The sequence below is a fragment of the Clavelina lepadiformis genome, chromosome 3 (genome assembly GCF_947623445.1).
Source record: "Clavelina lepadiformis chromosome 3, kaClaLepa1.1, whole genome shotgun sequence".
In the NCBI taxonomy this organism is placed as follows: Eukaryota; Metazoa; Chordata; class Ascidiacea; order Aplousobranchia; family Clavelinidae; genus Clavelina; species Clavelina lepadiformis.
Window position 1 is genome coordinate 3,155,104 of NC_135242.1, and position 17,574 is coordinate 3,172,677.

The 17,574-nt window shown below is 36.4% G+C and overlaps 2 protein-coding genes across 4 annotated transcripts; one reads left to right on the forward strand and one right to left on the reverse strand.

Moving 5' to 3' along the window:
• Nucleotides 1-229: 229 nt before the first annotated feature.
• Nucleotides 230-2,489, forward strand: LOC143449168 (uncharacterized). Its single transcript, XM_076949263.1, has 3 exons — nucleotides 230-536; nucleotides 1,880-2,038; nucleotides 2,197-2,489. The coding sequence occupies exons 1-3, from the start codon at nucleotides 349-351 to the stop codon at nucleotides 2,438-2,440; spliced, it is 591 nt and encodes a 196-aa protein (XP_076805378.1). The 5' UTR covers nucleotides 230-348; the 3' UTR covers nucleotides 2,441-2,489.
• Nucleotides 2,490-16,589, reverse strand: LOC143449167 (threonine--tRNA ligase 1, cytoplasmic-like). Of its 3 annotated transcripts, XM_076949260.1 has the most exons (19): nucleotides 16,116-16,589; nucleotides 15,842-15,947; nucleotides 15,494-15,616; nucleotides 15,285-15,393; nucleotides 14,515-14,635; nucleotides 14,299-14,423; nucleotides 14,066-14,201; nucleotides 13,807-13,935; nucleotides 13,596-13,703; nucleotides 13,364-13,501; nucleotides 13,117-13,283; nucleotides 12,812-12,983; nucleotides 12,600-12,728; nucleotides 12,423-12,512; nucleotides 12,263-12,351; nucleotides 12,070-12,199; nucleotides 11,757-11,978; nucleotides 9,308-11,471; nucleotides 7,501-7,623 (listed from the first exon to the last, which is right to left on the reverse strand). In XM_076949260.1, exons 1-18 carry the CDS (start codon nucleotides 16,125-16,127, stop codon nucleotides 11,337-11,339), a joined length of 2,241 nt encoding a protein of 746 aa, XP_076805375.1. In that variant the 5' UTR covers nucleotides 16,128-16,589; the 3' UTR covers nucleotides 7,501-7,623; nucleotides 9,308-11,336. The 3 variants fall into 3 exon arrangements, with proteins under 3 accessions (XP_076805376.1, XP_076805377.1, XP_076805375.1); XM_076949261.1 differs by lacking the exons at nucleotides 9,308-11,471; nucleotides 11,757-11,978; nucleotides 12,070-12,199; ... (13 more) ...; nucleotides 15,842-15,947; nucleotides 16,116-16,589 and adding exons at nucleotides 2,490-3,202; nucleotides 3,493-3,714; nucleotides 3,806-3,935; ... (11 more) ...; nucleotides 7,291-7,423; nucleotides 8,272-8,468; XM_076949262.1 differs by lacking the exons at nucleotides 9,308-11,471; nucleotides 11,757-11,978; nucleotides 12,070-12,199; ... (13 more) ...; nucleotides 15,842-15,947; nucleotides 16,116-16,589 and adding exons at nucleotides 2,490-3,202; nucleotides 3,493-3,714; nucleotides 3,806-3,935; ... (11 more) ...; nucleotides 7,315-7,423; nucleotides 8,272-8,467.
• Nucleotides 16,590-17,574: the final 985 nt, after the last annotated feature.

Below are 17,574 nucleotides of genomic sequence, written 5' to 3' on the forward strand. Positions count from 1 at the left end.
TATTTACCGCTACCAAAGCTAGTTTTTTGTTCATCCATAAAATTTACACAAATATGTTTATGCAGACAAAAAACCCAGAATATATGATAATAGTTAACTGTATTTTTTTGTACCTACGACAGAAGGAATTCGTATAAAAATGCCCAAAAACAGGATCAGACATGATTTAAGAAAATAGACATCTTATAAAACAGTAAAAGCGCACGAGCGACAACTGTAATCATTTAATAATTTAATTTTAGTTTATCACATCACGACCAGAACTAAGCTGAGCTTTTACGTTTAGTAGCTTTGTGTGCGTTCTGCGCCTGAGTTACTGGACTTCCCATTCAGTGTAGATCGCTTAAGATGAGGCTTACACTACCACTTCGGTGGTATAGGTACAAGAGAGCAAGAGGAAGCAAGGATACTGGAAAGCATCAAGAGCCTCACCTTATTCGGTTTGCAGAGCGCAAGAAATTCATGGACAATTTATTACAGGAATGTACGAACGAAATGTGGCTAACTCGACCTTATCTGACAAGGGAACAGGAAAGGTATTTTTCGGGTCTAGTGCAGAAGTGCACAACCACGGCATGCTTTTGTATACTAGACCCCAGCTATTAAAATTGTGACGTTATGTTGTTGTGCACTTGTATAGTAGACCCCAAGTTTTGACATGACTGTGGGCACTGAAGCCTTGAACCTTTGTTTATTTATTTGTTATAAATTGGCATTAAAGCAACTATATTTGTCAGGTTTGTTTATTATAAATCGGCGTGCTCGTTGGTAAATTTTGTACATTGGTATGTGTGTGCCACACTGTACAATCTTATATTTCTCTGGCATCCGTTTACCGAAGTTGCAAAATTGCATCACCTTGACCGCAAAATTTCCACTAATAGGTTTATTCCTTTCACTTTGAATGAGAAAAAAAAATATGGTGACGTAGTGATTAGCAATTGGGCCCATATGCTGCAGGTTTCGGGTTTGAATCCTGCTAATGCTAGACCTATTGTCTTTTCTTCAAATTTATTTTTGAGGTGATTTAATCGTGAGAGGTGAAGAAATGCGAGAGGGGATTAGTTTTAGGCTAATTTAAACTTTAAGTTGATAATTAGGATACATTTCAATTTACAGACTAGCTTAATTGCCATTTATCATGCATGTATTTTCCTGGTTTGGTGAATAGTGGCCACTAAAATAAGTTTACTACTACTTCACCAGTTACTGATGTCGGAAAATACCACAATTGCATAACTAGTTAGTGGTTTACTTTTTAGTTTTCCCAAATTTGGTAACCGGCAGCCAGTGAATTAGGCACTGCCGGCAATCTTACTTTGTTAGTTTATTGCAAATGACTGTGCCACATTTTCCATTATGGCTTACAATAAATATAACATGAACATTCTCCTCCTGAGTTAAACTTGCTTTAGCACCTGTTACTGTGATTAATCCGTTTCTGGTTATTGACCTAGAAACTAACAATGAAATATCGCACCGCTATTTGCTAAACTGTATAGAATGTGAATTTGTAAACATCACATAAAATGGTCTTAGTTGTTCCTCATTTTAGATAACTTTTCCTCAAAGGGTTTCAATTTATTCAGTCATTCGTTTGAATTCATTTACCTTTCAAAATTCTTCATTCCTTCGTTTAAGAAACACTGATTTTGTATACAAGTGCATCACATGGATAATTATGCACTGGATCCCATTGTTTTGAGTCTATGCTATTACAAAACTTAATGGTGTTACCACATCTCGCTGCCACTTATGGCAATACAGGATCAAGCACCTTCATACTTTTTAATACCTGCGTAAGAACCATAAAAGCTGAACAATGCAACTTATAATTTTGCTGCTTACAGCTTGAACTTTTAAATCTTTGCATTTGTAGAAGTCTGTCAACAAAATATCGACAATCGTCCAAAGGTAACCCACTGGTGTGTACCGATCGAAAATCTGAATTTGCTCACAAAAATATGAAATACAGAATCAACATTAAGCCAAATGTTACTTTTGAAGAAAGGTGGTCTCACTTAAAAGTGACAGAAAAGTAAGTTATTATTTTTATGGTTGTCGGAGTGAACTAGTTTTTGTCAAGTTTCAAGATGGGTCATATTACATTTCATTAGGAAATTAAGGAGTTTACTTTACACCTTACAGGGGTTATCTTCTATGTCCTTACACTTTCTTTTGTTGTTTCTGCTACAGATGGAAGCCTTTTCAAGATCATCACACCAAGAGAGAATTTTATAGATACGCCCTGGCAGCCATACCTTCAAGATACCCAGACTTTTACCCACCCGCCAAAGAAAGGTGGGAAGAATGGAATAAGGTTGAAGGCTTTGGCCTTAAAAATACAAATCAAGAAAAACCTGATGAACAAATGAGTAAATCCGCATTTACCAGAGACCCTCGTCTTGGTTTTAACATATGGAATTATTACCAAGCCTGAAAAACTTTTTGTTTATTTATCTGTGATTAGTCATAAAACCTTACAAAGATTTCACTGTGCTTTTTTGTATTCTGAGGAAAGGGTCACAAACAAATTATCGAAACATTTCACGATACGACAAGTTTTTTCTAACTTGAAAGTAGAAGGCCAGTTAGTTATTTGAAAAGAGGTTACCAGCAAAACCAGGGCCAATAAGACTAATATCTTCATCAGGGCCGTTGTAACAAAGCACTTCAAATAAAATGGATGATGCAACAACTATAAAAACATTGACATAATATATTATTCTGGTGTAACATGTATTAATAAGTTGTACTTCATTTAAACTGTCGGGTTGCATAAATCAGTGAATTTTCAACACTGTTTCTCAGGTATGCAGGGAAAATTATCCAATTTCATCTAATTAAAAGCTAGTCACAGCAAGAATAGAAATTTAGGTTATATAGAGATTGGTTAGCAATTTAGGGTGCCACGAACCAAATGTTATATTTTGAACATAGTGCAACAAATTTCTATAGTTATGTTACCATTAGACAAATTATCAACATTTTAAAATTATAGCTTAGCCACACAAAGTGGAATACTAAAAAGAGACACTAGTAGCTTTTACATCTACAAAAAATTTTAACATTCGGCTTGTTTTTGGTCACTAGCCGCACAATCCACGCTTTCACTGAAATTATCTTCTGCAGTTTTGTGTCTAGTTTCAACTAAATGTTTCAGACGTGTGATGACATCCTGAACTTTATGCTCTCCGTGAACCTGAAAACAACAACAATTATAATTAATGACTTTCACTTAACTAACATCAGTGGTCCTGATGAATAATTCCAAATTCGAGCAATACAAGATAAAAAATGTGTGTCCATCGAAACATACACAAACACCAGCTCAGTAATCGGGGCTCAAGCAATGAGGAATCATGGCCAAGTTTACACATACAAAGACTTTCGCAGTCCAAGGAAAAAGATACCATACCACTTCAAGATTATAAATTAAATTTCGATAGTTTTTTTAGCTTTCTTGTTACCATAAACATATCAATTAATTACTTTGTTATCCCTGGTGTGGATATTCACAGTTCCGTTGTTTTCCTCCCGCTCCCCGACCACCAAGATGAAGTTGTATTGTTCCAGCTGAGCATTTCGAATCTTCATGTTCAGGGTAAGACCCGGGTCACGTTCCAGGTCAACCTGCAGTCCGGCGTCATGCAGACGAGACCGCAACGATTCGGCATAATCGTCAAATTTGACTGATACAGCCAGAACCATGACCTATTTTCATCACATAATCAAAGAAGCACAACGGAGATTAGAGTTGATAAATACCAGCCTATTACAGCGTTAATAACGCTAAAAAAATTACCTGTCGTGGAGATAGCCACAGCGGCCATTTTCCCGCAAAGTTTTCAGTCAGGATTGCAATCATACGCTCAACTGATCCCAAAACGGCGCGATGGATCATCACAGGCCTCTTCTTTTCATCACCTTCACCACTGCCATGTAATGCTTATTGATATTCTGGCTACAGTTATTAGAATAAGTCTTTTGCTACTTACGTGACATAGCTTAAGTTGAATCGGATTGGAAATTGGAAGTCAAGTTGGATGGTGGCACACTGGTGTGGATGATTAAAGGCATCCAAGATCTAAGAGTGTCGATGGAACAATTGGTCGGCATCATTTTAACAGCACATAAGATCCAACGTTATTTACCTGTATGTCAATCTTTGGGCCGTAAAATGCACCATCACCTGGATTCAACTTCCACGGATGATTGAACTCATTCAAGCATTCTTCCAGTTGCTATTGGCAAGGCAGAGTGTTAGTCTCGTACCCCATGAAACACTTAATGATTTCTATGCAATGTTGAATTCTGTTTTTTAGACTTGCCTTTTCTGCACTATCCCATAACTCTGGTTCACCCATAAACTTCTCTGGTCTGGTGGAGAGAAAGAGCTTGAAAGTGAAACCAAAAGTTTCATAAACTGACTTGAGAAAATCCAGTCCATTTCTGATTTCCTAATACATAAAAAAAGCAAGAAAGCTCTGTAAAACCAACTTGTAACAAATAAAGTTTTTAAAAAGAACTGTAGCCTACATCTTCAATTTGTTCTGGTCTGGCAAAGATGTGTGCGTCATCTTGTTGAAATCTTCGAACTCTGGTTAAACCACTCAGGGCACCAGAATGTTCGTTACGATGCACAACACCGAACTCAGCGTAACGAATCGGCAACTCACGCCATGATCGACTTCGATGCGAAAACATCAAGCTGAAAATTTTCAATTGTCTTTATTCAATGTTAATCTACAACCTACGAAGACTACGTAAGAAGTTTTACATAGGCCTGCAACATAAATGAACAAATTATTGTAGCATTTATGTGAAGGTAGTGCATTGCATACCAGTGGCCAGGACAATTGATTGGTTTGAGTGCAAACGTTTCTTTTTCAACATCAAACCCATAAGAATTTTTGGAGTAATCTTGCCAGTAACCAGCCATCATCGCTATTTTGGAATTATAAATGTTTGGGGTGATCACTTCATGAAAACCACGCTTCCTGTATTCTTCCTAAAACGCATTTTAATTTAGGACAATAAACAAAATATTGTTACCTGGATGGTTTGCTCAACAAGTTTGACAAGAAAACAACAAACCCTAATAAACTTCATCAACGTGTTGTAAATGAAAGCTCCTTTTGGAAAGAAGAAACAGCTTCCAGGACTTAGTTCGTGGAAGAAAAAGAGTTCTTGTTCTCGTCCGATCTTCTGATGATCTCGCTGCTTTGCTTCTTCCTGGAGTTTTAATGAAAATGGATTGGAATTAGAAGATTTGTGGACTCGGTAGCTGAGTGGTTAGAGCGATGGGCTCACAATAATGCAGCACGTGTTCAATAACCAGTGCCTTGTAATGCCCTTTAGCAAGGGCAAGGCAGTCACGGCAGTTGACCTGGTGAACAGTTCTAACTTCGTGCAATACGATATAAAAAAAATCAAAAACCCAAAAAAGAAATGTGTGTGCCTGTCAAAACTTGCACAAAGGCTAGCTCGGTAACCAGGGCTCAAGAGTAATCAAAAAGTTTAGGCTTTGCAAAGACTTTTTGTTGTCTCCAAGTAAAGATTATATCATATCATAGCCATATAAATTTGACTCGGTTAAAAATTTTGAACTTATAATTTGATATTCTAGACTTCAATAACATTATTAGCTTTGGACCTGGAACATCTGCCAATCTTTCATCTCCTTCTTATCAGGGAAGCTGATGCCGTAAATCCTCTGCATGATCTCCATGTCAGCTCTGCCTTCCCAGTATGATGACGAGTTCTTAAAACCATTTAATTTTACTTATCTTTTGTCGTGAACATAATTTCATTCCAACCTTCAGGCAATTGCATAGCCTAGGGTAAGTGGCCAAATAGTTGGCAATGACATCTTTCCTTTGAAACGTGTTGGATGTTATCATGATAGGAATCTTGTTTTTAGTTACACAGCCGACGGTGATCAATTTCATTGACAACACATTTTAGCAGAAGCACCCCTTTCTAAGACAATACCAATTAATTATTATCAAGACCCAACAATGACATTGATATGTAATAATTGCAGTGATTGCAACGGTTTAATTAAAATGGTCTTTTCTGTCTTTGCTCTAGTGTTTGCACCGCACAAGAGGCGAGACCTAACAAATAATAGTAATCTACTGCTTTGAGCAGGAGTTCAGAGTTTACCTTGTACAGCTGGAATGTCTTGATTTTACCAGTATGTCTCACATGCGGACCACGAGATAATTCAATTAGGGGTCCACATCTATACACAGTCGTAGTTGGGGTGGTCACCTTTCTATTCAAGATTCGAACCTATAAAATCACAAGTGCTACAACTTTTACAACAACAATTTGTATTCTTATTTATTAAGGTTTACACTCATTTTTTTTCTACAAATAAATTTTTATCACACAACAGTTTTTTTAATTTACTTTGAAAGGATTGTAAGCAAACATTTTCAGGAGGTTCTCTTTGCTGATTTCCAATCTTTCAAAGGGCTGCTTGTCTTTCAATATCGACTTCATTACTTGCTCAATCACTGGAAAGTCATTTTTGTCTGAAACTTGCCTGGGTTGAAAGTGATAGGTAAAAGGTCACTTCTTAAACCAGTGGTTCCCAAACTGTGGGCCATAGCCTAGTACTAGGCCACCAAGACATTTTCAATGGGCCACAGAGCCATTTGAACAAATTCTACTGTTTGTTTATACTGTAGATATTATGCGCTTTGTTTTGAAAAACATAATATTTGCTTAAATTAAATTTTCATAGAAATCGTTTGTGGCCAAATTTACAGCACGTGGTGAGACACGAATCACTATTAAATAGACATTTGGGCCACAGACCAAAAGTTTTTGGTAACCCCTGTCTTTGACTGAAAACCATAAGCAAACTGTTGTATTTTCTACCATGACCACTTACTTTCCATCCATAAACATATCATAGTAGAAACCCTGTTCAATGGGTGGTCCGTAACACAAACAACCACCATACGTGCGCTCCATGGCTTCACCAAGAACGTGGGCAGATGAGTGCCAGTAAACAGCCTTAAAGACATTATGATATCACGACTAATTAATTATATATCAATGATCGAGAGACATAACACACCTGCGCTTCTTCATCGTCAAATTTCAGTAACTGCAGTTTGCTATCTTCTTCAAATGGTCTATCAAGATCCCACATTACGTGATTTACTTTGGCCACAATGCAATTATCAGCCAATCCTTCACTGTAGCAACAACATGTTATTATAAAGTAGGAATGGTGTTATGACATTACAAACAATGTTGCAATATTACACCAACTTCTGTTTTTCCATCTCAGCATACCTGATTCCTTGTGCCACCTCATATGGAGTAGTGATCCATGATTTGCCATCTACAACTTTTCCATCCGGCAACGTGATCTTTATTGTAACTGACTGACTTTCTTTTCTTTCTGATATTTCAATGAATTGAGTCAAAAGTTAATCTGAAATAGATAATGTATTCACATTCACAGAGATCACAAATTACGTTGAGCTAAATTGTCAGATTCCAGTTTAAGTTGATCATAAAGTTCAATTCGATCTTGGATGTACGTTGGCCAGGGATTAAGCTCCTTTATTGCCGCATCCCCTGCCCCTGAACCCTTTTCCCCTGTAAAATAGATGACAAACGCAGATTTTGACCAAATGTGAAACCACATTACAAGCACACCAAACTTAATATAAAACAAAAATTTAATTAAAGAAAGGTTTAACAAACTCAAGAAACACATTATATTTTTATCGCAAAAGTTAGCAATTCACAACTTAATTGCACAAATTGCTTGTTTATTAGAAATAATAATTGATTTTTTAAGCTTTCACAACATAAACCACACCAAATGCATAGCTTGAGTTCATTTTTTCTACTTGCTGAGGTCTGCTGAACTTGGTTGTACAGGCATGGAGTTTTTATCTTGTTCAAACAAAGTTGCAGTGTGCTTACACACTTCACTGGTTAGCAGACGAAATGTAAACAAAGCAATATAAATATAATCCTAAAATATACTTAGAGTACAAAAGACTGACAACTATTATTAATTAATCAAATGAAAAATTTGTGAGTTGTGATAAATAGAATACATTCAACATGATTAAATATCTTGAAAACGATGTAGTTTATATCCTTAACCACGTCTAGTTGTTTTTGATGATGCATTGAGCAGTTGAGTAAAGTTTTTGGTCACAAAGTTAGAGCTGATGAGTCTCATATCATCTGCAGCCAGGGTTAATAATATTATTGCTTTCGCTTTTGACTCACCAACGTATATCCATATAAATCCTGACACTATTAACATCATAACTCTTTCCGATTCTAATAATAAGACTAGAATATATCATGAGGTAGAGGTTTGATTACCAAAATGTCCTATCCACTGAGTTATACTGAAGGTAGTCTATGTTAGACTGATATATCAATAAAAGAAACCGCTTTAGTAGAATAAAGATATAGAATGGAAGAACAGACAAGCTGTTATGCCTAGGCTTACCATACGTTTCGTTTTAGCCGGGAAAGTCCCGCTTTGGTGTTTAGTCAGCCAGCATTGCTCGACACTACACGAATATTAGCAGGCTGTGATTGGTCTGTTTAGCCAACTTGCTGAAGAGCAATGCTCAATGCGTGTTAAATGTGAAAGTAATTGTTACGTCATTGTAGCGGGTAATTGGTCCAGTAATGAGTTGATTGTTAGCGCATTCGTTAGTTCAGTAATAGTTGGCTAGAAGGAGGAGGTGATCTTATGACAAAGAAATAATTCGCTTGTGCACTACTCGTGTGAGGTACTGTATTACACAAGGAACTCATCTGTCATAAAGACCGCGTATGCTGGCGGTAATTGTTTGAATATGAGCGAGGACGATAGATGGTTGATAACTTGTTTTACTTCTGCTTCGATGGATGAGTTCTCATTTCTCAAATTTGCGTGACTACGCTGTTAGTTGCTTGATTCTGTCTATACAAATTACTAAATTATAAAGTTCCCATGTTTATTTATTATAACACAAAGGCTTTTGCCTTCGGGCAAAGCTTACTGAATGTTACATAGCGCTGTAGTAACCAGTGAAATCGATCACACGAAAAGGAAAGATTGAAAACATTACATCAGTATTTATATGTGACACACCAGTTCAAGCGAGGAAATTAATTATCTGACGTCATTAAGGAAAACTCAAGTCTGGTAAACACTGAATTACAAGATCCCAAATTAAATTCCAAACATCTCAAAACAACTCGTGAGTCGTGACGTAATCGTCACAATCTTTTTGCAGTTAGGTTATTGAAAGAACTTATTTCGTACCGGTACTTGTTTGCATTTCCTTCTGCAAAAATCATTTGAGTGTGAAAGCCCTTGTCACCTGCAAAATTAACACGGACTTTTCCTGCTGCGATTTTTATGAGAAAATAAAGTCGATTAAAGATTTCTTAAAGAAAGTATTGTCTTTAGAAAAGTATGATTGGACGATTATATGTAAGTTTACAAATGCTTGAACATTGTTTCGTTTCCTAGTAAAATGCATTATTTTAGTTTTTCTTGGTGTCTCGCTACTTTAAGTTGTCCCTGACGATAGAAATCCAAAATAGTTTCATACTCCTTGTAAAATATTAACCACATTTATCTGATAACTTATAAGGCTCGTTGTTCTGAAGCGTCCCGGTTCTCAATCACAAAAATATGGTATGCCTAGTTATGTCGGATAGGAAATTGTCCAGTAAGATAGAAAAAGTGCCAACACAAAGGAAATAAGCATTTCCTCTCTTAGTGAACCATACGACTATAATGTAAACAACAAAGAAATATTGATCACAATCAAACTGAACTTTTCGAAAATTAAAATTAGAAACATAGTAAAAACACAGACATTTGAAATGATCTAGATTCTAGAGTCTAGACCAGGGGTGGGCAAATTTGTTCAATGAAAGAGTCACTTGCGGAAAAATATAAACACCAGCGAGCCGCAAAATCAGTAATGATTGTCAATTTGGTTATTATACTATTAGTAGTCATTTTGGGATATTACTTTTTAACTAAAAGACCCATAAAAACATGTTGGTGAGGTGCATTTTGACAACCTTTGCAATAGAGTATAGAATCTATACCTGAAAACAATGTCGGAATCGATGTCTAGTGTTACGTCATAAAGGAAATGCTGGCCTTAATAAAGAAAAACTACACAGAAACTTTCATAAACGGTACTCTTGGTAGCCTTCACATTTTTTGGAATTTTACGATTCGACTAGAAGAGCCACAAAAAACATGCCGTAGAGCCGCAGTTTGCCCACGTCTGATCTAGACTAATATGCTACTGTGTACATATTATCATTGAGGTTCTTTAAATTCTTTGGGCGAGGTCAAGCCAGCAAGCATGGGGCGCACTACAGAGAAGATTCCAGCGTGTATTTTTGGGCTTAAAGTGGAGGGTGTCAGGTATAGAATGAGAGTGTAAATTTTATGTCACATCACACTTTTTATTTATGAAATTATTACCAAGCGTAGAAAGCTTTATTTTTATAACCCTGATACTTGGGTTGAACTGCATTTTACATACCACTTATTGCAATGACCTTTAATTTTTGTGTGATTAATCATAAGAAGACTTCTCCGTGCTTTTTGTTCTTTGAGAAGTTTAAAACATATGCAAACATTTTAAAATGGGGCAACTACATTTTGATTTCAAAACTTCCTGCTGCACCAAAAAGCAAATTAGTGATCCAGAAGGCTACTAAGCATTAAATAATTAAAGGCTTGTTAATTAAAATACCTTTATTGAATAGTACTGCATTAATTTTTTGCTGATAAAAAGCAAAACATATGGCCAGTGAGACCAATAGCTTTTTACATCAGTGCATAAATTACAAAGCACATCAAAACCAATGGAAGCTTAAGCTGTGACGACTAAATGTTACTCTCCTAGGCATAGGTATATTTTGGTAGGATTTTAATATACTAAAGACCCAAGTGGCAGTTAAAGGTTTAAAAACGCTTAAATTGTTTTAAGTTAAATCTATTTTAAAAACAAATTCGAATCAATGATTAAGAAAACATTTTACCTAACATATTGACATCGCCTTATTTTGATGGTCCTATTTTCTGTTGTGTACGTGATCAAGAAGTGACACTAACAAAAGCTTTCTGGTGAAATTATGCATACTACAACAGATGGCATCTTATTTTGTTAAAGAATTGTTTTATTTGAACATACTGCAACAAATTTCTATAGTTATGTCACCATTACCCAAATGTTCAACGTTTAAAATTAGCTATTAGCCACACAAAGTGGGATACCAGAAAGAGACACTAGCAGCTTTTACATCTACAAACAATTTTACTATTCGGCTTGTTTTTGGTCACTAGCCGCACAATCCACGCTTTCACTGAAATTATCTTCTGCAGTTTTGTGTCTAGTTTCAACTAAATGTTTCAGACGTGTGATGACATCCTCAACTTTATGCTCTCCGTGAACCTGAAAACAACAACAATTATAATTAATGACTTTCACTTAACTAACATCAGTGGTCCTGATGAACAATTCCAAATTCAAGCAATACAAGATAAAAAATGCGTGTCCATCAAAACCTACACAAACACCAGCTCAGTAATCGGGGCTCAAGCAATGAGGAATCATGGCCAAGTTTACACATACAAAGACTTTCTCAGTCCAAGGATAAAGATACCACTTCACAGTTATAAATTAAATTTCAAAAGTGTTTTTAGCTTTCTTGTTACCATAAACATATCAATAAATTACTTTGTTGTCCCTGGTGCGAATATTCACAGTTCCGTTGTTTTCTTCCCGCTCTCCGACCACCAAGATGAAGTTGTATTGTTCCAGCTGAGCATTTCGAATCTTCTTGTTCAGGGTAAGACCCGGGTCACGTTCCAGGTCAACCTGCAGTCCGGCGTCATGCAGACGGGACCGCACCGATTCGGCATAATCGTCAAATTTGACTGATACAGCCAGAACCATGACCTATTTTCATCACATAATCGAAGAAGCACAATGGAGATAAGATTTGATAAATACCAGCCTATTTCAGTGTTAATAACGCTAAAAAAATTACCTGTCGTGGAGATAACCACAGCGGCCATTTTCCCCCAAAGTTTTCAGTCAGGATTGCAATCATTCGCTCAACTGATCCCAAAATGGCGCGATGAATGATCACAGGCCTCTTCTTTTCATCACCTTCACCACTGTCATGTAATGCTTATTGATATTCTGGTTACAGTTATTAGAATAAGTCTTTTGCTACTTACGTGACATAGCTTAAGTTGAATCGGATTGGAAGTTGGAAGTCAAGTTGGATGGTGGCACACTGGTGTGGACGGCGAAGAGCATCCATGATCTGAAGATAATGACGTAACAATTAGCTAGTCGGCATCATTTTAACAGCACATAAGATCCAACGTTATTTACCTGTATGTCAATCTTTGGGCCGTAAAATGCACCATCACCTGGATTCAACTTCCACGGATGATTGAACTCATTCAAGCATTCTTCCAGTTGCTATTGGCAAGACAGAGTGTTAGTCTCGTACCCCATAAAACACTTAATGACTTCAATGCAATGTTGAATTCTGTTTTTTGGACTTGCCTTTTCTGCACTATCCCATAACTCTGGTTCACCCAAAAACTTCTCTGGTCTGGTGGAGAGAAAGAGCTTGAAAGTGAAACCAAAAGTTTCATAAACTGACTTGAGAAAAACCAGTGCAGCTCTCATTTCCTATTATACAAAACAAAGTTTCTTCAGACACAGAAAAAAGCATAAAAAAACATTTTTGTAATCAATTTTTCAAAAAACAGTACGTCTTTAATTTGTTCTGGCCTGGCAAAGATGTGTGCGTCATCTTGTTGAAATCTTCGCACCCTGGTTAAACCACTCAAGGCACCGGAAAGTTCGTTACGGTGCAAAACACCAAAGTCAGCGTAACGAAGCGGCAACTCACGCCATGATCGACTTCGATTCGAAAACATCAAGCTGAAAAATTTCAATTGTCTTTATTCAATGTTAATCTACAACCTACGAAGACTACGTAAGAACTTTTACATAGGCCTGCAACATAAATGAACAAATTATTGTAGAATTTATGTGAAGGTAATACATTGCATACCAGTGGCCAGGACAATTCATTGGTTTCAGTGCAAAAGTTTCTTTTTCAACATCAAAGGAAAACATGTTTTCGGAGTAATGTTGCCAGTGTCCTGACGTCATCCATAACTTGGAATTATAAATGTTTGGGGAAATCACTTCTTGAAAACCACGCTTCCTGTATTCTTCCTAAAATAAATTTAATACACTAAAGAAAACACCATTACCTGGATGGTTTGCTCAATGTATCTGACGAGAAAAACACAAACCTTAATGAAATTCATCAACGTGTTGTAAATGAAAGCTCCTTTTGGAAAGAAGAAACAGCTTCCAGGACTTAGTTCGTGGAAGAAAAAGAGTTCTTGCTCTCGTCCGATCTTCCGATGATCTCGCTGCTTTGCTTCTTCCTGGAGTTAAAAATTAAAAGGATAAAATTTTAGAGGATGAAGAGAGGATTGTAACGCTCCAGACTCTGGACAGATAACATTATTAGCTTTGGACCTGGAACTTTTGCCAATCTTTCATCTCCTTCTTATCAGGGAAGCTGATGCCGTAAATCCTCTGCAGACTCTCCATGTCAGCTTTGCCTTCCCAGTACGACGATGAGTTCTTAAAACCATTTAATTATTCATGTAAGCACACTTTTCTATGTCAACATCAAGACCCAACAAATAATGTAATCTACTGCTGTAAGCAGGAGTTCAAAATTTACCTTATACAGCTGGAATGTCTTGATTTTACCAGTATGTCTCACATGCGGACCCCGACATAAATCAATTAGGGGTCCACATCTATACACAGTTGTAGTTGGGGTGGTCACCTTCTCATTCAAGAGTCGAACCTATAAATTTCAATGCGATACAATAAATTACTGAGTGCTACAATTTTTATACAAACGAATCTATCTTTTCTATATGGCATATTGTGTTCTGAAAAGAATTTTTTATCACACAACTGTTTTTAAAATTTACTTTGAAAGGATTGTAAGCAAACATTTTCAGGAGGTTCTCTTTGCTGATTTCCAATCTTTCAAAGGGCTGCTTGTCTTTCAATATCGACTTCATCACTTGCTCAATCACTGGAAAGTCATTTTTGTCTGAAACTTGCCTGGGTAAAAGGCAAGAGGTAAAAAGTCACTTCTTAAACTAAACACTACGTGCAAGCTGTCGTATTTTACTTAATATTTTCTACCATGACCACTTACTTTCCATCCATAAACATATCATAGTAGAAACCCTGTTCAATGGGTGGTCCATAGCACAAACAACCACCATACGTGCGCTCCATGGCTTCACCAAGAATGTGAGCAGATGAGTGCCAGTACACAGCCTTCAAGACAAAATACCGACTATGGCATTTGTGGTACGTAAATTATGGTGTTACAATTAATTATAGTCAATGATCGAGAAACATCACATACCTGCGCTTCTTCATCGTCAAATTTCAGTAACTGCAGTTTGCTGTCTTCTTCAAATGGTCGATCAAGATCCCAAACTATGTGATTTACTTTGGCTACAATGGAATTATCGGCCAGACCTTGACTGTAAGTACAACGTTGTTTTTATTATAAAAAGTTAAAAGGCACTATAGTAACATACATTGCAGACAGTGTTGCAGTCAGAGTGTCAAGTCAAACCGTAATTGAACCCGAACACCGAATTAAGCAGTGTTATAAGGAACCCAATATATCAAAGTTTTCTGAAGCCAAACTGAATCTGAATCAATGCAAACAAAGATGTAAAAAGCCTGGACTGAAATTAAACCTTTCTCCAGTGTACCCACTTCACAAGTGCCCTAACTTTATCGAAATGTGGATAAAAACGTGGTTTTGATTAATACTAAGCACACTTTTTTTAACAGGATAAGTCCTGAACTAAGAAATACCAACACCTGATAAAATTTCTTGAGCTTAAATTGCAGCTTGAGCAATACAGTTACAGAAATTAAATTTTCATAAAGTTTTCATTTGAGTTTGGAGCAAATCATTTATTAGCAAGTTCAGTAAACATGAACTCGATTGAATGAAATGAATGCTTTGAAATGCATGGTGCATCCAATGTTAACTCGAACCAGAGTAAAACCAGTCAAATGAAACTGTGTGAAAAATAAACTGAAGTTAAACCGTTTTCAACTGCGGTTTGACACCCTGGTTGAAATACTACACTGCTTCGTTTTTCCATCTCAGTATACCTGATTCCTTGTGCCACCTCATATGGAGTAGTGATCCATGATTTTCCATCTACAACTTTTCCATCCGGCAACGTGATCTTTATTGAAACTGACTGACTTTCTTTTCTTTCTGGTATTTAAATGAATTAGTCAAATATTAATTTAAAATTACAAAATCCAAGACAGAACAACATATTCATATTCACAGAGATTGCAAATTCATAACTTACGTTGAGCTAAATTGTCAGATTCCACTTTAAGTTGATTGTAAAGTTCAATTCGATCTTGGATGTACGTTGGCCAGGGATTAAGCTCCTTTATTGCCGCATCCCCTGCCCCTGAATTCTTCTTCCCTATGAAGTAGATGACAAATGCAGATTATGACCAAATGTGAGACAAACAAACCGAATAAAAATTAAAATAACATTTTATATTTTATGAGTTAGAAAAACACAACTTGATTGTACAAATTGCTTGTTCAGTAAAATTGATTGTAAAAATGATTTTGTAAGCTAAGTTTTTACAGTATGAATGAAAATGTTTGTAGCTTCAGACTGTTTCAGTTTGCATTTATTCACCTTTCTGCTTGCCTTTCTTCTGCTGAGCTTTTGGTTGAGCAGCAATGGAGTTTTCTTTGTCTTGTTCAGGCATAGTTGCAGTGTGCTTACTCACTACACTGGTTAACTAGGAAAATGTTGACAAAACAATGCCAATAAAAATCACAAAAAATGTTGAAAACCCAAAGCTTGACAAGACACAACGCCATAAGGTTCGTAATTTAAAATCAAGCTAAGCTGACTTTGCAAAACCCATTAAAAATGTATATACAAAGTGATATGGGTTACCACCTACCGGTGATTGCATTTTGCTTTAAAAAACTTTATTGCATGCATTTTTTTAAAGTAACACAGCTACAAAATGCAAATTAAAAACTAACTTAACAAGTTGATTTTATGGTCGTGCTGTAAAGAAAAGAACATTAATCTGGAAATTATGTAAAAGCATCAAATCTTTTTGTTATTGTTATAAGCATAAGCACCTACTTCGGAGGTCGTGGCTCCCTCGCTACCCCTAGGAATTTGGCCAATAAATCTTTATGACCATTAACCATTTATTAGACTTAAAAAAAAACAAGAACAAGTTGGATCAAGATCAAGCCTAACTAAGGCACTAGCTTGAAAGAATTTCGCAGTTACGCATATGACGGTAATTCACCTTATGCGATACCAAAACTGAAAAAGTAAATGAAGGGATATTCGGTTAGACATGTCATTCTATGTGATATACACTGAAACATTTTTTAGTTTGGCTGGAGTATTGTTACAGAGGAATGCTCTATGTCAGTGGTTCTCAACCCCTGGGGGTCCGCGAAACGTTTTCAGGGGGTCCTTGAGAACTTCGAAATTTGCAACATAAAGTACGAGTTTTTAAAAATTTTTTGCTGTTTATGATTGCTTTTTGAAATAGGCTTGAACATTTGCTTAATTGCCTATTGTGATGGGACAATACAAAAGCTTATTGAGATTTATCACCTGCAGGGAAGTCCTATTGTGATGCACTAGATTGCGGATTATACGAGAAGACAGCTGGATACAGTGATTTTAAGTTGCTGGAGATTGCACATAATCGCTTTCTCAGTTTTAGCTTGTAACTAGCAGCTTGTTGTTGTGCGCAACGTATAGATAACGCTTTGAAATAAATAAAAATATCCGCATAGTTTGATGTTATTTTGAATGAATAGCGCAGTTGTGCACCAAGACTATTAAGTAAAACTAAGCAAAGAAACATTTAAATGCAGTCTCAGAACCCTTAGTTTGCTTAAACTTGAGGGGTCCACCACTACTTTGACAGACCAAAAAAGGGGTCCGCCAAGATCAGAAGGTTGAGAACCACTGCTCTAGGTTAAGAATTACATATAAATGTGATTTTAACGTATTAAAAATGTTAAGGATGTGACTAACTGCAACAGGCCAAATATTTAATGGACAATTTCAAAACTTTGCACAGCAAACGAAAAAGCCCATTATGACATCATAATTGATAGTTTGACAAACCATAAGATGTGCAATGCAAGCATGTTCCTGGCCTATACGACCAAATAGAAACAGTTTAGGCCTAAATCAACCTGTTGCAATCCACTTATAACGAAGTTAATTTAAACCTAGTCACTAACTTGATATGATTAACGCTTTGCACCCCAAATATTTTCAGCCGTGGGCGCTTAATCGCTTATGGTCTTAAGTCTTCAATCTTGCAAATAGATTTACAATGAATCCTTTATTTTGTATGATACAACAGTAAAAAGCTTAAT

Bases quoted from the DNA above. Each gene is read 5' to 3' on its own strand.
- LOC143449168 (XM_076949263.1), top strand. From the start codon at position 349: ATGAGGCTTACACTACCACTTCGGTGGTATAGGTACAAGAGAGCAAGA. The intron at 537-1,879 runs GTATTTTTCGGG...TTGCATTTGTAG, and splicing joins CTGACAAGGGAACAGGAAAG to AAGTCTGTCAACAAAATATC. The intron at 2,039-2,196 runs GTAAGTTATTAT...TTTCTGCTACAG, and splicing joins CACTTAAAAGTGACAGAAAA to ATGGAAGCCTTTTCAAGATC.
- LOC143449167 (XM_076949260.1), bottom strand. The intron at 15,394-15,493 runs GTAAGTTATGAA...TTTAAATACCAG, and splicing joins ATCTGACAATTTAGCTCAAC to AAAGAAAAGAAAGTCAGTCA. The intron at 13,284-13,363 runs GTTTGTGTTTTT...AATTTATTTTAG, and splicing joins CGTTGATGAATTTCATTAAG to GAAGAATACAGGAAGCGTGG.